At 41.5% G+C, this 23,700-nt stretch overlaps 1 protein-coding gene and 2 long non-coding RNA genes across 6 annotated transcripts in view; 1 reads left to right on the forward strand and 2 right to left on the reverse strand.

The window, feature by feature from the left end:
* Window positions 1-11,663, reverse strand: part of LOC105464989 (F-box protein 11) — a 101,088-nt gene extending 89,425 nt beyond the window's left edge. The window contains exon 1 of one of the 3 annotated variants that reach the window (XM_011713159.3): window positions 10,655-11,663. In XM_011713159.3, the coding sequence (XP_011711461.2) occupies window positions 10,655-10,883 (229 nt within the window). In that variant the 5' untranslated portion in view covers window positions 10,884-11,663. Of the gene's footprint in view, window positions 1-10,281; window positions 10,522-10,654 lie in introns of those variants that run through there. The other 2 variants (XM_071076664.1, XM_071076665.1) reach the window with 2 other exon arrangements.
* A 279-nt stretch (window positions 11,664-11,942) lies between these two features.
* Window positions 11,943-20,399, forward strand: LOC112423703 (uncharacterized). The gene is made up of 3 exons (XR_003014227.2): window positions 11,943-12,157; window positions 12,482-19,262; window positions 20,263-20,399. It is a non-coding gene; the product is annotated as an uncharacterized lncRNA (long non-coding RNA).
* LOC105464991 (uncharacterized) overlaps window positions 19,917-23,700 on the reverse strand; it is an 89,708-nt gene continuing 85,924 nt past the window's right edge. The window contains exon 4 of one of the 2 annotated variants that reach the window (XR_003014229.2): window positions 19,917-20,212. This is a non-coding gene — a long non-coding RNA (uncharacterized lncRNA). The remainder of the gene's footprint in view (window positions 20,213-23,700) is intronic. The other variant, XR_003014232.2, reaches the window with a different exon arrangement.

Below are 23,700 nucleotides of genomic sequence, written 5' to 3' on the forward strand. Positions count from 1 at the left end.
TACACCAGGAATGGAAAGGTGCAGTCAAGGACCAGAAAAACATCTCTAAAAGCAAAATGTGCCCCCACTTTTCTGTGAAAGTTTCACAATTTTAAAATAAGCTTACTGTAAAACAATAAAGGGTAGTCAAGAATACGAGGAAACTAAAAATGAAAGAACTGTCCAAATAATGGCAAAATATTTTCATAAGAGTTAAAGAGATAAGCTTTAAAGGAGTAAGAAACAGGTTCCAAACTTAAGTGGAGAAACAAAATTACTTATCACCACTTCAGCAGCAAAAGGAAGCAAGTTTTCGGAATGAAGGCCCAGAATCACATATTAAAGTCCACAGTACTGTTTTAAATTCTTAAATACAAAAAAGATGTCTTCCCCTCCTCAAAGCAACCCAACCTACAATCTTTGGTGGGAAATCAAAGTGATATCAAGTTAGTGAACAAACTTTCTGACTAGTGGGAAAAAAGTTCCTTAGATTTTGACTGTCTATTTGCAAACACTTAAAATTAAAAGAACTATTAAATGTTTATTTGTCCAAAGTTTAAATGAATCAAATCTGTGGATAAAAAATTTAAGCACAAAAACAGTGTTTACAATAACCCGGCTTGTTTTAATAACAAATATGGCCATCTGCAAAAAATGAAAATGGAAAAGAACATGACAGTCTCCTCCTCTGTATTTTGTGGAAAAGGTTAACACTGTAAGCCTCAAGACTGAACTGTTAAAGGATACCAAGAGACTCAAGAAAAACACCAATATTTAAAATAAAATAATTACCAGTTGATTATTTTAGTAACATAACTATGATATGCCATAGTCATATGCCTTAAAGTTGTTTTAGTTTCCATTTCTTGTAAAGTAAATAGAAATTCTGTCTTTGAGAAAATATCAGCAATGGTATATGCTGAGGTATAAAACTCATACAGAATGTGGCAAGTGTGTAAGAATGCTCACATATGCAAAGAAAAAAATGCAGAAAAATTAAATTTAAAAAAAAAGGAATGCTCACAGTAGCACTACTCCTGACAGCCAAATACAAAAACAATCCTATGTCCATCAGTTGTAGTATACTCATACAATATAATATTAAACAGCAACAAGAATGAACAATGAAAAAACTAATGATACAAGCAACAATATGGATGAAGCTCACAACAAATATTAAGGGAGAATTCTGTCAGACACACAGGAGTACATACTGGGGGGTTACATTTACATAAAGTTCAGAAACAGGTACAGGTAATCCAAGCAATCAGAAAGATGGGGTTGGGAGTAGTGTCTAGGAAGGCCCTTCAAGGGGGACACTTCTGGGTTACTGGTAGTGTTTTATTCCTTGCTCTAGGTGTTTTTGGTTACACAGATGTGTTTACTTCATGAAAAGTAAGCTGTACACTGATGATCTGTGAACTTATATATTTCAATTAAAAGCTTAAAGAAGATTAATAGAAATTATTCCCACAATTTAAATAACTATATAGATCTGTTGTTGCTTTTGAGACAGAGTTTCGCTCTTTTACCCAGGCTGGAGTGCAGTGGCACTATCTGGGCTCACTGCAACGCCTGCCTTCCGTTTTCAGCCGATTCTCCTGCCTCAACCTCCCGAGTAGCTGGGATTACAGGTGCCTGCCACCACACCCGGATAATTTTTGTATTTTTAGTAGAGACGGGGTTTTACCATGTTGGCCAGGCTGGTCTCAAACTCCTCACCTCGTGATCCACCCACCTTGGCCTCGTGCTGGGATTGCAGGCGTGAGCCACCATGCCCGGCTGTAACTATATAGTTTTAAATGTATATAGCCATTTATTTTCTAAAAACTACAGACTGTTTCTAATTCAAACAACTGTTGCTAAAGCAAGCGATCCATACATACTCTACTTCTCTCCCTCACAATCCTCAACCCAAAATTAGTCTTTTGAGTATTTTTTAAAAAGTAAAACTTCAAGAGAAAAATTTAAAAGTCAGAAAAAGATCAGGAAAAGAAATAAACATGTAACATTAAGTGATTCTTGCAGGAATCCTCTACTCTCCCCCTGCTCTACCTTCCCCCTCCCCAATACCTTATTTGCCTCTGAAGCATCACTCCTACTGGAGAAGTCTTTCTCCAAATTGTTTCTTTCTTTCTTTCTTTCTTTTGAGTCTGGGTCTTAAAACTGTCACCCAGGATGGAGTGTAGTGGCTTGATCACAGTTCACTCCAGCCTTGACCTCCCTGGACTCAGGTGATCCTCTCACCTCAACCTCCTGAGTAGCTGGGACTACAGGCATGGGTCACCACCCCCCAGCTAATTTTGTATTTTTTGTAGAGACAGGGTTTCGCCATGTTGCCCAGGCTGGTCTCAAACTCCTGGGCTCAAGCAATCCACCCCACCCGGCCTCCCAAAAAGTGCTAGGATTACAGGTGTGAGCCACCATGCCCAGCCCAATTGTTTGACTTCGCTTCCCCCTTTTACTTGGCCTAAAATACCAAAATTTGACAAATTATCATAATCAGTCTCTTAAAAATGCAAATATCTTTCAGAGAATTATGAAAGTATCAGTCATTCATACACAACTGTGAAGTACTTTAGTGGCTTCTTTTATGTATTGTTGACCTTATATGAAAAAAAGTGAGCGAGTCCGTAATTTCCTTTACCATAAGAACACTTTGCTAAAAACACTAGCTTTCAAAATACAATGCCTTACTCCAACTTGTATTTCTTTCAACAAATCTTTGATCTTTCTTCTTTACTATGATAGAAGTCTGGAAAAACTACTTTTCATTGGTTAAATTTTATTCACTTCTAATTCTCTTTAAAACTTGTTTTTTTCTTTTTTCAAAAAGTTATGATCAATTATGTGGGAAGAAACAATAACTAGTGACATACATACCAATGTTGTCCATCTCAAAATATAACAAGGGAATAAAAAATAGTTATATGCTCTTCCTCTTCCCCATCCCCTTTCCTCCTAAGTGTTAGAATCTCATAAAGCCACATGTTCTTATATACAGTATGTTATATACCATGGATGCAAGATAGAAAAATCAATGCTTGGCTATAAAAAAGAATTACTGTATCTAAACCCAAGTAGAGTTGGCAAATCAGCAAAGGCTAAACTGATTCAAGTCAGTTGGTTATACTACGGTACCAAAGACACCAATATCAAAAGTCAAACCCACATAGTGGCCAGTTAATTTCACACCAAAGAAAAACTTCTGGTCAGGTAAGGTGGCTCACGCTTGTAATCCCAACATTTCGGGAGGCTGAGGCGGGCAAATCACTTCACGTCAGGAGTTTGAGACCAGCTTGCCAACATGGTGAAACTCCGTCTCTATTAAAAATGCAAAAATTAGCCAGGCGTGGTGGTGTGCACCTGTAATCCCAGCTACTCAGGAGGCTGAGGCAGGAGAATCACTTGAACCCAGGAGGCAGAGGCTGCAGTGAGCCAAGATTATACCATTGCACTCCAGTCTGGGTGACAGGGTGAGATTGTGTCTCAAACCAAAAAAAAAAAAAGGAAAAGAAAAGAAAAAGAAAAACTTCCAACAAAGATTTTGCCCCAGTTCAACTCAACCATCTGGAAAAGGAGTGTCGTTCACTAGGGAAAAACAGCAAAAATGAGATTATTACTATTATCAGAAAAATAACTAAAAGTACATATTCTTACTCCATTTCTAGCCTTCAAATAATTTCTAAGCATGAGAAAATAGAAACGCTCTCTTCACACACAAAAAAGGATGAATGACACCTCTTCTCTCATGAGATGTGAAAGTATTCCTTAATGCTTTTTAAGGTTTAGTCACCATATGGAAGAAAACAATTTTCTCCCCTTTTTGAACATAGCCCCATGATCTTCCATTTGTTAAAAAGAACAAAACATTTAACAACTGGGTTTTTAGAAACTGCGAGAGCAAGCAATTAACATATTGAACTCACACTTGCTTTAACATGCTATCTTATTTGGGGTGTTTAAAAATGTTTTAAATGCAATTAATGCGTTCATTTTCAAAGTAAAATAAATATTTTTGATATCTGCCTTCAACTGAAATAAATCATGTAAAGGAAGTTAGTTGGTTTCATTTCTCTATTTTCTAAGGATTAAGTTTAAGCACATTTCTTGTGTTCAACAAACATATATAAAAACTCCAAGCTACACATATAAACAAACACACCAAACTACGGTGAGAAAAGAATATTTAGTCCACAAACCAGTCAAAATTGCCACTGAAGTCTAAAACTAATTTAACTCACATTTTTCCCCTCCTGAAATAGTCCAGCCTATAACCATGAGCTAAAACCAGTTAATACCCTTTATTCATAACTTATGAGTAATTCAGGGGAAATCTACCCTTTTTTGTATAATGAGTGATTAATGATCTCATCAACACACTGGAAAAACACGCTGGTCAATCAATACAGTCTCATCTTGAGACAAATCTACATGAGAGGTAAAATTATAATCAGAAGATTACTTGAAAAATGTGAAACCAGGTAAGTGAACAATCTATAGCATCAGACTAGTGTAGCCATCTCCAATAGGACAGATGGAATAGGGTAGGGGACAGATCTGCTTCAAGGGCCAGGTTATTGCATCCCCTGAAAGTTATACAGGCATTCTGCCAAATGTATTTTGGTATTTTCCCTGGTTTACAGAAAGATTAGGTGATACAAATCAATTCTGAAATTCTTTTTTGCTACTTACTATGCATCTTCATTGTTGCATAGCTGAGCCTCTACTTCTTCATTTATTAAAAAATAAATAAAATCTACCTTATAGAATTGGTATAAGGGTTAAACAAATCAGTTTCTCTGAGGTTATAACAAGTCATACAGATTGAATTTTATCTATTGGGTTTAATTTTATATACAGCTGATACAATCCTTTTTTTTTTTTATAAGACCTATCATTTATTAAATACCAATCATGTGCTAGGTACTTCACTAGCTCTCATCCTTACAAATGTTCTATAAGGCAGGTGTTATCCCCACTTGAAAGATTACAAAGTAAGGCTCAGAGAGGTTAACACTACTCACCAAATGTTAAATAGCTGATCAGATGTGTAGTCAGGATTAGAACCCAGATCTAGCTAGCTTTAACTCTGAGCTCTTTACATTATACTATCTCATTCTTTATAGTGTATCTTCATAATTTTATTTTCAGAAGGTAGCAACTGCAATTTGGGGAATACCTCACCAACAAAGTCACATACTAGAATTCTGTGGAAGATAAGAAGGTCTGATAAATTAGTGAACTGGAAGGTCTACAACAGAATAATACTTCAAAGATAAGTGGGACAAGATAGACACAAAATAAGAGTAACTTTAATATCAGGGATAAATAGGGGGACAGTAAGAGACCACATGTTGAAACAGCTCATTACTGTAGACTGGTTATTTTCAAAGTTAAAACAAATGGCGGTGGGGGAACTTGAGAAAATACTCAAACCAGGGGTTCTCACTAACAGATCAGGAACTACTTGTGGTTCCTTGCCTTACTAGTAGGTCTCCAAGCTGGTTGGTCTTTCCTTGGGTTTCTCAGAATTTCCAGTAAAGGGAGAAAAGCAGGATAAGGAGAGCTCTTAGGCCTGATCAGCATAACTTTAACACTAACAGCAACACTATTTCTATCCCTCAAGTAAGTTCCAAACTTTGAAAAAATAGGCTGTTTTTACAGCTCCCATACTTCCTGCCCCCAAAAGGTTGAGTGGCACTGTCTCCTCTCACGGGATACATTTGGAAGGGTTAGCCACCAGATGAGAGAGTAGTACCCCACAGTACTTACTTCCTAAAACAGGAAAAATCATGTTCCTTGTCCAGAACTCCTCTATTAAGACTGCAGAGGATCCATGAAGGTAAAACATCACGAGCTAGAACAATGCCACAGAAAGTATAACTAGCATTCCTGACTACAACAGCAAGGAGCGTCCTGGCTGCTCTGCATATTATAAATACATAGCTCATTCCTCATTAGTACAGTACCAAGAAAAAAGTAAATATATATCTCCCCACTAGGAATATTTTATGTAATAGTATATGTACTGAATGATTTCAGTTTTTAAAAAACCCTGTAATTCCATTATCATAGGTAAGAAATATGGGATTAGACAGACTAGGTTTTTATTCTACAAGATTAGTTCAGAGTAGAAATGAATAGCAGAATCTATTAATGCATTCATCAAATTTCTTGAACTATAAATATCATAATTAAATTTTCAGCACTTCAAAACAGTCCTGTGACTTTTCCAATAACTAGAAAAAAAATTACATCTATTTTCAAAAACTCCCATGTCAAGATTATTTCTAGAACCCAAATTCATCTTTCATTAAAAGGTAATAAATGAGAAACCAGTAACAGTTATTAGATTCCAGGTAGGAGAATTTAGTAGCTGGAGACAGGTGTACAAAAGGGCCTTTTGAATTTTAAACTATGTGGAAATATTACCTATTCAAAGTAATCAATTGTATTTTATTTACTATTTATTTTTTGAGATGGAGTCTCATTCTATCACCCAGGTTGGAGTGCAGTGGTGCAATCTCAGTTCGAAGTAATTATTTTTTTTTAATTTTATTTCTTCTGAGATGGAGTCTGGCTCAGTCGCCCAGCTCTGTCGCCCAGGCTGGAGTGCAGTGGCACGATCTCGGCTGTCTGCAAGCTCCGCCTCCCGGGTTCATGCCATTCTCCTGCCTCAGACTCCTGAGTAGCTGGGACTACAGGCGGCCGCCACCACACCTGGCCAATTTTTTGTATTTTTAATAGAGATGGAGTTTCACTGTGTTAGCCAGGATGGTCTCAATCTCCTGACCTTGTGATCTGCCTGCCTCAGCCTCCCAAAGTGCTGGGATTACAGGCGTGAGCCACCGCGCCTGGCCCAAAGTAATTAATTTTAACAACTAAAAATTACTGATGAGAACACACAGCACTTCTGTAGACTTGCAAGCTTTCCCCAAACGTCTAAAAATATTACAAAATATTTTTACAAAATTCCTACAATAAAGACAATAAAATTAATCCGAACAGGTTGCAAAAGCCAACTCCTTTTAGAATTTTAAAACAAAACAAATATCAAAAATCCAATCCCACACTACTGTTTCATTTAATCATGGACCATATTACCAAAATGTCACTGGGTGAAATACAATAATTCTTCTGTGTGTGTGTGTGTGTGTGTGTGTGTGAGAGAGAGAGAGAGAGAATCTCGCACTGTCACCTGGGCTGGAGTGCAATGGTGTGATCTCAGCTCACTGCAACCTCAGCCTCCCAGGTTCAAGCGATTCTCCTGCCTCAGCCTCCTGAGTAGCTGGGATTACAGGCGTGTGCCACCATGCCCGGCTCATTTTTGTATTTTTAGTAAAGACGAGGTTTCACTATGTTGGCCAGCCTGGTCTTGAATTCCTAACCTCGTGATTCGCCTGCCTCAACCTCCCAGTGCTGGGATTACAGGGGTGAGCCACTGCTCCGGGCCTGTAAAACACAATTCTACTAGCTTAATGTGGTACATGAAATCCCAATCTCAGGAATTTAAGAAATTAAAAAAGCTAATGATGAGGCTAGTATTTAGTCTTAGGATAGCTGATCATTTCAGATAATGAGTGAAAACAACATTCCATGAAATATCCAGGCCAATATTTCCTTACATGGGATGTAAGAAATGCTCCCTCATGGAAAGCTTTGAAAAATCCTAAGATTTTAATCTATAGGGTCTAGTTTTTTTCTTCTTCAAACACTGGCCATTATAGATAAGACAAAGCGTATAGACTATACACATACATAATGTATGCACAAACACATATATACACAAATATACACACACACATACACACATACACACGTGTGTTATGTAAATATATTTAAAAGCAGTGTCAAAGAAGTTTTTATACCAATTAACCTGTGGGCAAAGAAGCAGCTAAAGACCACTCTGACAGACTTTTTGCCTGAAAACATATTATACTGTAACTATTTTATTACCACTAAAGAACCTAAGATGCATCGTTATATAAAACAAAATGATTTTATATACAGTCTGAACTAGTTTGTCTTAAAACAGTGAGTCTCACTTTGATTCCCTATCTGGAAAGTTGTCTGATCCACTATTAAGTAACTCTATCCAAGATCCTAAAGCAAACGTTACATATCCATTAAGAGTTAGTAAAAGGTAAAAAAACAAATAATAACAAAAATACCACACATACACTCTTAGCTTTAGTTCTTTAATTATCTTGTAATAATTAAACCCGCATATTCTTAAACTAGCAACAACAAAATCCCTCCTTTCTTTCCAAACTACAAAGTGACACTTTGCCTACTCCATAAAACTTTCGAAATAGAGTATTCTTAGCTAACTTCTCTTCATTATATGAATCGGACATTTAAAAAAATGTAATTAAAATGTCAGTTTTTCAAAGAATAACATATTTTTACATGTGGCTGGCAACATCTTTATTATTTTAGTTTACGAATGCAACTTAATGTATTCATTTTAAGGCTATTTATGTGCCCTCTTTAAGACTCATACTATTTTCCCTAAAGTTCTTTTCCCCTCTGTGCCAACACAGAATCTCCAGAACGGTTTCTACTAGCTGCAGAGAAGCAACAATTCTACAGTGAATTTCATTTACCATTTGGTTGGGTACATCTGAAATTTGGATTCAAGAATATTTTTGACAGTTTATGGACATCAGTGAGAAGAAAACTGACACTCTGGCATGTGACCGCCGACAACCAAGTCACTTTACTTCAAATAGAAATGGAAATAGACCTCAGTAGCTAATAATTTTGAACATATGAATAAAAGTGTTCAAAAGAAAATTACATCAATTAAGTTCGAAATTACACACAAATCTTGAAATGAAAATTCACAGTAAACATTTTAAAATACACAATGGGACTAAAATAAGTTTGCCTGACACGTTTTGATCCAATGCTAATATTATTAACCGCATCTTGAAAAAGCTTACTGTAGCAATGGAATCCTTAATATTAAATGCTAGAATTTCAAACGAGTGTCACTATTTTCTCAAAAATATTTGTCAACTGTACTACATATAGCGCCAATTCTGGAAGAAGACGAACATGATTTGAACGGAACATCAGAAACACACTGATATACATACGTGAAAGGAAATAACGAGACTACAGATTTTTAAAATTTACCCCCAAAATGGCAAATGTATCAAAGAAACAAAACACATTTGCCAATTATGTTGCACAAGATCTCTGTCTTGAAACATCACATTCTTTCAAGCAACATATAGCAAACTGCTTTCTCTAAGACTATCTTTAACACTGGTGAGAAAGCCTTTTAAACTATTTTCCGATTAACATCTCCCTCCTCAATTTGTTAAATATTTTGGTCAAGTACAACAATGAAACCGTTTTTAAGGAAATAATGTCTAACTTAAAAAAACATTTAATCTCAATCTCTTTAATCAATGGAGGTGTGACAACCAACGCATGTAAAATTAACCTTAATCCACCAACTAAAACACGCAAAATGTCTCCTAACAATTCTCCTCCTTAAAACAACAACCGTACACATAAATACGGTTCTGACCTCCACCACTACTGCGAACAGCTAATTAATAAAGAGAATGGTTGTTTGGAGACCAAGGTGCAACACCCCACCTCATAAACCTCCCAAAATAACCATATCATCCGAGTAGAACTGAACATTATTTTTGCTAAAGCAGGATTTCAATCCCGGGGAGCCTCAGCCCTCAGACAATGGTGGTTACCAGACAGTGCTGCACAGTTGGGTCCAAATGACACATTTCACTAGGCCTTGGACACAACACACACACATGCGCGCGCGCGCGCGCACACACACACGCACACACACACAATATCCCAAGGGGCCAGTTCTAAGGAAGGGGCGTTCAAACCCCACTAGGAGACGGAGAGCAGCACCGCGGCATGGGGGGTCGCTAGGGGAGGACAGGCAAGGGGGTGTCGATAGAGCGGAAGGGTAACTGCACTGCACACGAGGGAGGGGGCTGGAAATGGCCGATGGATTCTATATTTATTTATTTAAAGGTCTTGATTTAACGGGTCCTTCCCAGGGGTTCTGTAACTAAAGGCAAACTGCGCAGCAAACATTGTGGGCTTGGGAGAGGAGTCGCTGCTCCCCCTACCCCGTGACCAGGGACGGGGGGGCGGGGGAAACAAGTTCCCCGGCCAACACCACAGACCACCCCGATTCCCCTCTCCCGCTCCTCCCCAGGAAGGGGTAGGCTAACACAGAAAAATGGGGGAAAACAAGTTCCCCAGCCAACCCCACCGCCCGATTGCTCCCAGTTGCTCCCCCCAACCTACCATTAGAAAGAGACAGACTAAACCATGGAAGGCAGCAGAAAAGAGAGAAATCACGCCGCTCGCCTTCCCCCCCGGCCAACAGACTTCCGCGGGGTCCGTGAGCGAGCCGAGAAGCCAAAGGGATGGGTGGGGGTGGAGGGTGCCGAGCCCCCGAAACCAAACAAAGCGCGGCCTGAGCAAGAGCCCGGGCGAGTAGGGAAGCCGCGGCTTTTCCTGCCGGCCCGGCCCCGGCTGACACTGCGGCACCGGGGGACCCGCCTCCGCTCAGCTTGGGTCTCCCACCCCTAGGGCGCGCAGGCCGCCCCCGCCCGCCCCTGCCTCCCTTCCCGCGGTGCCCCGGCCGGCTGGCGGCTGGGAGGGAGCCCGGCCTTACCCCGCTCGCCGACGTTGTTCCGCTCCTGAGGCAGCGGCGGAGGCGGCGGTGGCGGCGGCGGAGGCTGCTGCTGCTGCTGTGGCGGCGGCGGAGGCTGCTGCTGGGGCGGCTGCTGCTGCTGGGGTGGCTGCGGCGGCGGCTGCTGCGGGGGCTGCTGCTGCTGTTGCTGCACCGGGCGCGGCCGCGACACTCGCCTGGGTCTCCGGTTGGCGGCTCGGACGGAGTTCATTTGCCGGGCTGAGGTGGCGGCGTTGGCGGAGGGACACACACACGCACACGCACAGCGAGCTTCGGGGCAGGAGAAGGGGGTGGGGAGAGTGGGAGAGGGAGGAGGAAGGAGAAGGGGCGAGGGGAAGGGGAGACGCTGAGGGCGGAGGGGGCGAGCGGGACCCCGAGTCCGGAGAAAGGCCTGGGTACACAGACGGAGACCGAGGGAGGCCGGCCGGGCGGGCCTGACGCACGGGGAAGGCCGAGGCCGCCGGGCGGGGCGGCCGCGAGGGACGAAGGCAGAAAGACGGGCAGAGCGAGAGAAAGAAAGAAAGGGCGTCCGCCGCTTGGGGATCCCGAGGCGAAGCGCGGCGGCGGCGGCGGCGGCGGCGGCTGAGGAGACAGATCCCGGTCCCGCCGACTCGCGAGCGGCGTCTCCGGCAGCGGGGGGAGTGGGCGGGCGGGTGAGGAAGGGAGAAGAAGAGAGGGAGAGAAGGGAGGGAGGGAGCAGGGGGCGCCCGGCTCTTTTTTTTTCCCTCTTCCTCCCCCCCACACCCCCTGAAAGAGATTTCTGTGAGGAATTTTTCTCTTTCTTCGGCCTCTTCTCTCTCCTCCCCCCCTTCTCTCCTCGGCGAAGGGGAAATGAGTGTGAAGGGAGGAGATAGGGAGAAAAAGAGGCGTCGTCGTTCCTCCTCCTTAAAGGAACCTTTTCTCCTCCTCCTCCTCAGCCCTGTCGCCGCTGCTTCTGCTGCTGCTCCGTGGCAGGAGGAGCCATTGACACCGCCGGAGCCTCCACTCGCCCAGTGGGTCCCTCCCCGCCGCGGGGCTGGCCGGGGGCGCGGGGGAGGGCCGCGAGGCGGCGGGGGGAGGGGTGAATGGGCGGGGAGAAGAGGGGCGGGGAATCCGTCCAGGCGGCCAATCTAAGGCTCCCGTACAACCTTCCGGCCAATGGGGCCTCCGCTCTTATCGCGAAGTTCCTTCAACGCCCCGTTTCCTCTCTCGGGTTTCCTCCCTCCCCCGCCTAGGAGGGGGAAAGAGGAAAGGGGGAGTGTGGCGGGGCGGGTGATAATGGGAGGTATCAGGGCAAATAATAGAGCAGGGGGTGGGCGAAGAGAGCGCCAGTGCGTAGCGACGATTCTGGGAGAGGAGGTGCTCGGAGGAAAGGGCGGGGGTTGCTGATGTAATGGGGAGAAGTGATTAATCCTTCGGTTCGCCGTTTCAGCTTCCCCCTCTACCCCAGCCTTCACCCAATTTTGTTGAGCTGAAAAAAAAGTGGAACGAGGGAGCCAATCTTTGGTAACTCGGGTTTTCTGTGGTAGGTGGGTTCAAAATCTGAGCTGTAGGGAGCGCTAGAGATTTCGTGCCCTTTAGCGAAGCTGAGGGTATTTGCAAACCCTGGAGATTTCCTTCTCCGAGCTTTGGGCTTGGTAACCGAAGTTTGGAGTCGGTGCCTAATCGTAGATCATCTAAACCTTGAAAAAGCTTTGACTTTTGGCCAGTTTGATTTGTTCTCTGAAGAAGTGTGTACAATGTGTGGGAAACTAATATGTGAGAGGAGAGAAGTAAATGAGTTGATGTTGTGATTGTTTATGTGATTTACTTTTTAAATTTTTGTTTTAGGTACCACAAACTACAAGGAAAAGAAAAACCCTCAAGAGGAATTACCTTTATACCTGATGCCCCCAACATAATCTCTCCAAGGGAAACTTGTTTTTATTCCCTCGCTTCTGTTACGATGACTGAAAATGTACTCTTTCTCGATTCTCCCCCTTCTGTCTTTTGTTTTGTATTTTTTTGGATGTGGTAAAACTGTCAGTTTATCTGATTCTCTGGTTTTCAGAACTTTGGGCAATGTCTCTGGTTTGAGTGTCATCAGTTGCTGTCTAGGTTTGACATCGATAATTAAGCAACTACAAAGCGTGATAAAGCTTTTGAGAGGGAGGAAAGTGTATTTTGGAAGGAGGAAGAGACGCAAAGAGGCGAGCCTGTATCTTGTACTGTGTTGAGTCCCAGACTTGGTGTGTGACTACAGGCAAAATACTTCACCTTTCTAGATGTCACCCCCCCTACCTCCCGAGTTTAAATAAGAACTTATTTTAGACGGCATGATCCTGTTTTCAGTTTTTAAGAATTCTGTGATTTTGAGATGATCTCTCCATAGTCCAGAAAAAATAGAGAAACGTAGATCTATGTTTCTCAAAAAAATATTTTGAGGATGACAGCTGTTACAAAACAGCTGGAGAACTCCAAATTTTTATGGTTGTTAGCTAGGTGCAAATGGGTACAATTTTAGGTTTGTTCAAATAAACATAGGGGAAAAGTAAAAGTACAGGAAAATTACATTATACTATAAGTGTGTCCATCATTTCTGATTTTTCTAAAAATTTCCTTTTTTATTTAACAAGTACTTATTGGCTCCTTCTGTGTGTGCATTAATATGTATGTAAGGTGTTATGGGAAATACTAATAAAAGGAAAATATTGGGCATAAAGAGTTTGTATTTTGGTGTGGCAGAGTTGAAAGTTTACTTACAATAATTCAGATGTAAAGAAAATGTAGCTTGTTTATTTTCTGTAATTTTAACTTCAAGTGCCCACATCACCTCAATTTTTAAAAAAACATAACTGCTTTCACCTTTTATTTCGCCAACTCTCCTTTCAATATATTAATGGCGGGGGGCAGGGTTTAGAGTTGTTGTATGTGGTATAAGGGGTATCTTTTACATACCCTAGATTTTTCTTTTTTTTTTTTTTTTTTTTTTTGAGACGGAGTCTGGCTCTGTCGCCCAGGCTGGAGTGCAGTGGCTGGATCTTGGCTCACTGCAAGCTCCACCTCCCGGGTTTATGCCATTCTCCTGCCTCAGCCTCCCGAGTAGCTGGGACTACAGGCGCCCGCCACCTCGCCCGGCTAGTTTCTTTGTATTTTTTTAGTAGAGACGGGGTTTCACTGTGTTAGCCAGGATGGTCTCGATCTCCTGACCTCGTGAACCGCCCGTCTCGACCTCCCAAAGTGCTGGGATTACAGGCTTGAGCCACCGCGCCTGGCCTACCCTAGATTTCTAAGTTAATTGCAACAGTTCTCTGACATATGGCAGTAAAATGCCTTGTTTTAGCAAAATTGGTATATTATGACAATTTCCTGATAGATGGTAGTAAAGTGTCTTGAGAAAGGGAGCACCTTTTTCAAATTCACACAGTAACTGGTAGGGTGGTAGCATCCCTGAGGGATAGGGAGGTTTACAAGGGCATCTAAGCCACTAATGCCAGTCCTTATGTTGTCTTCTGGCATGGAGTGGCTGGTATTGTCTGATGGCAGCCACTGTCATTTATCATTTATTACTGATAAAACTGGTCATTTCTGTACTTTTGAGGCTGATTTCTTTTGCTGAAATCCATACGTGAGCCATGTGCCCTATACACTATAACCTCTTTGTACTGACCCCAAGTCTCCACAGGTCCCTTGATCCTTGTGGTTCCCACTGAGACACATGGGTACTTCTAGATTCCCCGAATACCACATGTAGGCCTTGATGAGCCAGGAGCCTGGCTTTGGGCTTATTAGTTGTTGAGCCACTGTCCAACAATGTTGCATTTTGCTGCCTATGTTATATTGAACATACTGGCAGGCTGAAAGTAGAACTCCTAGAGGTCTTGGTGTTTCACAGACATGTCCAGGGAAGCAATCCACTATCTCCCAACTTTCTTGGATTTCCCTATGTCTCTGCGCATATGTGAACTACATACCTTCAATTCTAGTTTCCACCCTGAGAGGGGATGGAAAGTAAGCACACTGGGTCTGATTACCTCTTCCTTGTACCCTTTTGTTCTTTCCATCATCCCTCAGGGTTTTAAGGAATGGATTTTTCTCCTTCCTGTATGTCAGGAACTTTCCTTATGTAGTGTATCTTCTTCATTTTTGAGATTTGGCATTTCTTCTCCCTTTCTTGGAGCTGTGATGGCTGATGAAGTGCTCAAGAGAGAACCCAGTTTAACAATAATGGAACATCTATTGGGAGATATTAAAAAATCTTATCCTATCCCCACATCACTGGTTTCTACATATGTTTAGTTTATTTCTTGGGATTAAATGTTAAAGTCATCTTTGTGCAAAAGTGTTCAAACTCAACTCAGTTGTGGAACTTGAGAGTTGTTAGGACCAACCTTGGAGATCATTAAATCTCATTTCTGTATTCAATAGACTAGGAAACTAAACTCCAAAGAAGGGAGGTGACAAAACCTTAACTATTTGGTAGCAAAGCCACTGTCTGCCAATGCAGGGCCCTTTCCATTCAGAAGCATTGTAGACAATAATTTTGAGTTCTGGTGAGAACCCAAAATATCCTGGAAGGTTTTATCCATAGGCAGATCCACCTATATTAGTAAATAATTCTGTCAACTAGCTTTCATAAAAGGTATATATGTTAGAAAACAGGAGAAAAATTTAAAGGGATTTCTTTTGGGGGTGGGAGCCACCTAGAATTATTTCAGTAATACTTAGCATAATTTCAGAGGACTGAACTCCCTCAGGGTTTGCTCTCTCTTCAAGAACATTTGTGTTTGTTTTTCTCAGCTAATTACTGGTGCTTAAAAGGTTGGTGTACTTAAAATTATTTGTTTATAAAACCTATCACAATAGCAGTGTGGAAAAAATAAGCTCTTTAATCATTTCAATACCTGGCAGGTGATATTTACTGTGATTCTTAAATTATAATTTTACCATTTCAAAGATTCAGCTTTCCTTTCCTCTGTCATTCTATCATCTAGTCCCAAGCCATCAGCACTTAGTCAGTTACATAAGACACCTCAAAGCTGCTCACTCCTTTTATGTCATTTAATAAATTAGTTTGATCTGAATATGGTTTCCCTGCAGGAATAACCAGCTCTGTTTAAAATATTCTTGTTAGAGTATGAATGACTTATCTCACTAAGCTGCAAAAATTTATTCTTCAGTACATGCCCAGATAATTTTTTATCAGTTAGGTAGTGAAAATTAACTCGGAACTAAGGATTTAAATTTAATGTATATGTGGGAAAACCTGGTAAGCACACAATCCAATGAACCCAGAAGTTATCTTTAAAGAATTATAGAATCTAACTTTAATACCTTTCCCTGTGAAATAATACAGACAGAGCACTATTAAAAGAAATTAATTATGTTCAAGTGTTAGGATGGACTGTGATAGACAGTGGTAAATCTTTATTTTTGGTTTTTAAGAGCAGAACCAATTTCTAAGTGTTGAGAGAAGAGTAGGCCAAAACAATAAAAGCTTGTTATATTAGGGAAGGACTGGTAGGTGATAGAAGTTTGGGCAGATGTGAAAGTGGAAAACCAACAGGGAGCTTTGCTACTTACCTTGGGCAAATTCCTTAACCTATCTGTGCTTATTTCTGCATCTGTAAAACAGAGGTGATAATAGTCCTCATTTTGTGGGATTGCTGTGAGGATCAAGCAAATTAATACCTATAAAGTGCTTAGAACAGTGTTTGGTGCATAGTCAGGACTCAGTAAACTGCTGGCCATTATTGTTACTGTTGGTGGTGGTAGTGTTATTTCAGGCTTTGATGATTTTTTTTTTTTTTTTTTTAAACAAAGTCTCACTGTGTTACCCAGGCCGGAGTGCAGTGGCGCGATCTTGGCTCACTGCAATCTCCCAAGTCTTAATGAATTTTTAGATTACATGGACATTGTATGTGGGGAAGCAGATATGCTTTTTTTGTTTTTTGAAAGGGAGTCTTGCTGTGTCACCCAGGCTGGAGTGCAGTGGTGCGATTTCAGCTCACTGCAGCCTCTACCTCCTGGGTTCAAGTGATACTCCTGTCTCAGCCTCCTGAGTAGTCAGGAATACAGGCGCATGCCACCATACCCGGCTAATTTTTAAATTTAATTTAATTATTTTTTTTGAGACCGAGTCTCACTCTGTCACCCAGGCTGCAGTGCAGTGACACGATCTTGGCTCACTGCAACCTCTGCCTCCTCAGTAGCTGGGATTACAGGTGCGTGCCACCACATCCAGTTAATTTTTGTATTTTTATTGGTGACAGGATTTCCCCATGTTGGCCAGGCTGGTCTCGAACTCCTGGTCTCAAGTGATCCACCCACGTCAGCCTCCCAAAGTGCTGGGGTTACAGGAGTGAGCCACCATGCCTGGTCAGGTATGCTTTTGTTATAAGAAAAAACGACTAGAAAATGAACAGCATTAGAAAAACTTAAAAAAACAGAAGAAAGACACCACCAAAGGAAAGAGGCAGAACAACAATAGGTAGTGATTAGACATGGGTTGAAACCGATGGGAGGAGACCTCTTGTGCAGGATTTCTCCACTCAGTATTTTAGCTGAGGATCTTGTGGTAGATGCAGATTTTTTTTTGTTTGTTTTAATGGGAGATTCTCAAGAATCTATGGAGTAGGTAAGAACACCAATGCATAGGCCTGGGGGAAAAAAAGACAAAAAGGTAACAGTTGAAAGTTACCTGTGCTAGATGAATAATTGGATTCACTTAAGTAGCAGGTTAAAATTTAAAAACTCATCTGGGCCTCCTTGAAAGGAGTAGTGAATGATAGAGAGAAATGGAACAGGAGTCAGCAGTAGAGAAAGAAATGGCAGAAAGTAATGCACGACGCAGCACAAGTAACTCAAGGGCTGGAGAATCTGAAAGCTAAAGGAAGTGGGACTTTACGGGGACAGCACATGTCAGAGGAAACATTAGACCCCACTATGATCCTGACTCAAAAGGGAAATGGAAATAGAAATATTCAAAACATGGAAAGGATACTGAGAAAAAGAGGCAGACTTCGATAAGTTACAGACATTGGAGATGCTACCACTGAAAACCTCCTCAAATCTCTTTGTAACTAACTAGGCCCTATTCCCATCCTTGAATTAACCTCTGGCAAGGGTGAGGGGGATCATTCTTAGACCAATCTGACTTGCTCTTGTAGCTTCAGATGGGGTGAACTTGATGGAGGGGATATAGGTCCCTAGAAAAAAATGGGGCTTTTGGGGAAAGGATGAACATGTTTTATAGGAAGTCAGCTATGTCCTTATTGAAAACATAGTGTCACAATTAACCTCTTGATGAGAAATTTATCCCAACTAAATTTAAATTCACATGTAGCAGTTAGAAAATGGACATGTTCTAAAAGGCATCCTGGCAATAAGGAAAACGAGAAGATGTTCTCTCTTCATTTTTGCTTCCTCTACATTATTCTTCCTACCCAAGAGAACACTAAGCCTACTGAAGTCTTTGATAGGCCACAGCAACAAGGGTTTAAACACTGGGTTCTAGGAACATCATTTTGTTTGTACAATGCTGTTACTACAGGAGTCACATCTGCTTCTACATTTTTGAGACATGAGACATGTGGGCGGATTACTTCAATTTTGAAGGTACTAAAGGTGCTACACCCATTGTAATGGAAGAAGATGCAGTGGCTGCTAAAGGACTCTGAACCCCAAGGCCTTTGAGGGAGAGCCCTCTGACAGGTACTGAAAAGATCAGAAAAATAGAGAGAAGAGTATCTTGAGCTTTTAAGGTCTTTGGAGTTCAGTTGACAATAGGAAGAGGAATTCATTTTGGACTTGAATTTCCCTGGGAATTTAATAATGGGGAGGGCTTCACATTGTTCCATTTTCAGCCACTCTGTTGTTTTATTTGGACTTTCAAAAGTAATCTCTGTTGACCAATTTTGGACAATATGATGACATAATTTCTGATGGAAAATAGACTGGGGAGTGAATATTTGGCCTAGGATGCAGTATGGTCTTGAAGTTAAGTTGATTAATGACCTATCCTGACCCATAAGAAAATCTTGGGAAGAACAGCTTAACTGTGCATCTCATTGGTCCCAGGAAGTTACAGTGGAGCATTGGTAATAACTGAGGGAACTGCTAATCTCTCCTAGTTGGACAGACTTAGTTGAACAGGTTTGATTATTTAGTGCATTTGTTAAAGAGAGAATAAGAGGGCCTGGAGAGTGGGGGGCTGGTGGGTATTCAGCTTTTCTCCCTGCATTTCTGCCAGAGCTCATAAAGAAGGAAACCCCCACCTAGGCTTCTGCCCCTCTATCTACCCTCTTATTAAATCCTCCACATGGAAGAAGTGACTAGTCTGGTCAGAGACACTGGGGACAGTTCACTAGAGAAAGGGATCATGACATTGAAAGGCACTCACTTTCATCTCCGACAGGCCCTAATGCCTGCTGTTTCATCTCATACTCCTAGGAGCAGCAGGCTGTTTTGCACATTCCCCGCCTTGTACTAGGTAAATAAAGAGGCCATGGGGGTAAAAGGGGAAGAGGCAGACGGGTCACCTCTAATGAGAAGGTCCAATCTTCCTCCTCTCCCCTTTCTCTTCCCAACTCCAGGGGTCTGGCAGGCCAACCTCATCCTGATACCTGGTCAGGTAGGTGGACTTGTGCTCAGCTCTTGATACTTCTCTACTTGAGTCTTGTTTTTATCTTATCCTCACTCTCACTCGGAGTTCTGGCACACTTGAAGGGGTCTAAAGATTTTGTTTTGGAGTTGGAAAAGTAAGAGGCCTCACGTAGGCTTTCTAGCCTCTACCCAGCTATGACCCAAGCTTCACTTTAAATTTGGTCGTCCGACTGCTTACTAATAAAATGGTACTGGAGTTCTCTCACTGGGGTATAGATACAGGTGTGCATGCTCCCTCAAGAAAGCTGGTTAGAAAAAGAAGTGGTGGTAGGATTTGTGTTTGGAATTCTACCCAAAACTGTAACACTATTTTGGGGGACAGTTGGTGGTTTTCTACATTTTAAAGCCAGAACATGTCTCCGTGAGATTGTCTGGCTCAGAAATTCCCGAAAGAAAAATGAAGAAAGAATAAGTACTTTGGAAAAGTTAGAACTGTTTTTATGGCATAAAAACTAGAGGAAAAAAAGAACTTGTAAACTGATTTTGAGCAAGATTTTGAAAGTATAATTTACCACTCTGCTTGGTGAGTGAGTAACTATTGCTATTTGAGTGATCAGTGATGGGACAAATGTTAAATGAAAGGTAATTCCAAATAAGTGGAAATATTGTGATATTCAGTGCATATAATAAATTCTTTATTTTGACCATAAAGAGCTATACATTTTATATTAATAGAAAATGAATTTCTCTCTGCCCTCAGCTATTTAAAGAATATTGGTTTGAAGGAGTGCCAGATCACTTCTTTTCCCAAGACTCCTGCATGACTTGAGTCAGTCCATTCTCAACTTCTCTTTTATCCTGTTGCTTAGTTTGGGCTACCTGCTGTGCGGCATGGCCCAGTCCTCATCTCCCATGGCTGCTAACAAGATAGGCTACTGCAAGGAGTGGTGGTCCTGGAGAGGAAGGAAAGGGTGAAAACTGAAAAGATAAGGAGAAAAAAATTAAGATTTCTATGTTTTGTTTTCCAGAAAAACTGTATTACTGAAGAGACTATTTACACATATGATGGACATTCACTCCCCAAATGCTGCTCTAGAGGAAGAAGGCTGATTAGCCACATACATGTGGCAACCTTGTCAAATGGCATCAGCTCCATAGGGTTCTTTTTTTTTTTTTTTTTTTTTTTTTTTGAGACAGAGTTTTGCTCTTGTTTCCCAGCCTGGAGTGCAGTGGCACGATCTTGGCTCACCGCAACCTCCGCCTCCTGGGTTCAAGTGATTCTCCTGCCTCAGCCTCCTGAGTAGCTGGGATTACAGGCATGCACTACCATGGCTGGCTAATTTTGTATTTTTAGTAGAGATGCGGTTTCTCCACGTTGGTCAGTTTGGTCTTGAACTCTCAACCTCAGGTGATCTGCCCACCTCAGCCTCCCCAAATGCTGGGATTACAGGCATGAGCCACCATGCCCGGCAGCTCCATAGGATTCTTGTCTCTGTCTCCTAGCTATTCAGTGGGCAGTGAGTGAATCATTAAGGTAAGTACCTATATTTGTATATAAAATAATTTTTGAGAAAATATTAGTAGTTTTTGTACACAGCTGGAGAAGAGGCCTTGGTATACAGTTCCAGGTTTGGGGGTATGAAAACATCAAGGTGTCTTACCCAATCCATTCTCATAACTTCCCCTCCCCCATTTCAAGACAGCCTCTGACACTGTAGAAATTTACACTTGCGGAAAGTGAAAATTAGGGAACTGATCTTTTTGTCTAAGTAAAACGCTTTAAGCTGCTACTTACCCAGAATCACAAATGAAAGGAGTCAGACTTTTGAAAACAAACAGATCAACAGATTAAACACCTTCTAGAGTTATAATAACTTTAGTTACAAAGTAAATAATTATGAGATACTCATCAAAGATGGATAGCTTTTAGCCCAGAAGCTTCTGACTTGGGGTGGGTAGGGGGACAGTGAGGGAGGTGGGGAAACTCTATTTGGATCCATCTTGTCCTAACAAGAAGGAAATGGAGCTCTCTAGTCATTACAGACCACATTTAAAGGGCCAGGCCCCACCATAGGATGTGTCTCCCTCTTGATACAGATCAACTTTATTAAGTGACTTATTTTAATGAATGCTTAACATAAAATTGAGGGTGTTTTTGTTTTAAAATATAGTTTGTCATTAGACTTCAGGTCAGGATCCTTTGGGGAAGTAAGCAGGCAGGGCAACAATTGTTCACTTACAAACCAGAGTAGGGTGAACAAGTACAACCAGATATTCTTGAAGCTGCCACTGATGAGGCCCCTTTCTAACTACTTCATGAACCTAAATGGTTTCCCTTCTCCCCTGACTCCAGCCTCTTGTGTCCTACCTTTGATGACTTGGATTCTGATCACTTTTTATTCCTTACCTTGTTTCCTATTTGCTGTATCTGCTCCTCCCAAGATCCTAATCTCTATATTGTGGACCCTGAGCTGGTAACTTGATCAAGATTTCCTGTTTCCTTGCTTGATAATTTAATTTGGCACTAGAATGAAGCAGAAAAACATGGGCTTTGCAGGCAGACTTGGGTTTAAATCAGACTATACTACTAACTGGTGGTCTGACTTGGGTAATGCACTTCTCTGAGGAAGTTCCTTTTTAGTAAAATGAGGATAATTATACCTGCCTCAAAATATGACTGTGATTGGAAATAGTAGTGATGGTTCTACAACATTGTGAATGTATTTAATGCCACAGAATTGTACACTTAAAAATTATTACAATGGAAAATTTCATGTTATGTGTATTTTGCCACAATTGGGGCCTGATAGCTCATGCCTATAATCCTAGCTCTTTAGGAGGCTGAGGTGGGAGGATCACTTGAGCCTGGGAGTTCAAGGCTGCAGTGAATTGAGATTGTGCCACTGCACTCTCCAGCCTGGGCAACAGAGCAAGACCTTGACAGAAAAAAAAAAAAAAAAAAAAAAAAAAAAGCCAAAATACCAAAATGGTTGTGAGAATTACTCTTTTTTTTTTTTTTTTTTTTTTGAGACGGAGTCTCACGCTGTTGCCCAGGCTGGAGTGCAGTGGCGCGATCTCGGCTCACTGCAAGCTCCGCCTCCCGGGTTCCCACCATTCTCCTGCCTCAGCCTCCTGAGTAGCTGGGACTACAGGCGCCCGCCACCGCGCCCGGCTAATTTTTTGTATTTTTAGTAGAGACGGGGTTTCACTGTGGTCTCGATCTCCTGACCTTGTGATCCGCCCGCCTCGGCCTCCCAAAGTGCTGGGATTACAGGCTTGAGCCACCGCGCCCAGCCCGAGAATTACTCTTTGTAGAACACTCATTACAATGCCTAGCACATAGTAGGCTCTCAACAAATAGTAACTATATAGCATAAGATATTTTATATTACAAGTAACAGAAAAAGTAGAACTTAAACTGGCTTAAACGATAAGAGAATATGTTCGTTCATAAAATTGAAAAGTCAAGAGGTAGGGTACACTTTGGTGTTAGTTTATGTTACTAAGAATTCAGATTCTTTAAGTCTTACATCGCTAAAGACTCAGCCATATCACTAAGGACTCAATTTCTTTCCATCTCTACTTTGCCTTCTGTAGCAACAGCTTTATTCTAAAGCCAGCAATCCTCATGATCACAAGATGGCTGCCAACAGCTCCATAGAAGTGCACGTTCCCTTGTCCATACCTAGAGAGAATAACTTGGTCCCAAAAGTATCCTGACATTTACTTGATTAAATCACATGCCTTCCCTGGAACCAAAAGTCGTGCATAGGAGGATGGAATATGATGATTAGTTTTAACGAACCGGCTTCTCTGGAAGCACATGGGCTGCATGGGGAGGAGTGGATTCCCTGAACGAAATAAAAATACCATGGAGAAGAGAAGGCAGGACTAATACACTGAGGAAGCAACGAACAAATGTCCACTATCGTAGCTATTATCATTGTTATTGGCTTTCTTGGTCCTTAGCCCTTGGTTCTCGGCAATTTTTTAAAAATCATTTTTTTAACCCAAAAACTAAGAGAGTGCTTATTTTGAGTAACTGAAGTCTTTCTAGCAAAGAAAGATGAACAGGTATAAAACTAAGTTTAACTAGATGTTAGCTACCTGGACCACTGGCCAAACAAGCAACAAAATGCACTGAATGGAGCCATTTAACAGGAATGAATATCAGGAATGGAGTACAGGAAGAAAGCTAGAAAGATAGTGACTTGCCAAAAAGCCAAACCCAGAAAAATGAGGTTAGTTATTGACTCGTTCTTTACTGAAGCCAGGTTAGAAGTCATGACATGTGTTAAGACAAAGGGACCAATTAATGAGAGGAAGGAATATTCCCCAAAACTGAATTAACAGAAGCTTTCTGATGGAACCTGATTAAACATGATTTTGACTGCTCTATTCACCCCTTCACAGCTTCTACCTGCTCATCTATGAGATTCCTCTTTCTCTTTTTGCCTCAGCCCCCA

This window comes from Macaca nemestrina, chromosome 13 (genome assembly GCF_043159975.1).
Source record: "Macaca nemestrina isolate mMacNem1 chromosome 13, mMacNem.hap1, whole genome shotgun sequence".
NCBI lineage: Eukaryota > Metazoa > Chordata > Mammalia > Primates > Cercopithecidae > Macaca > Macaca nemestrina.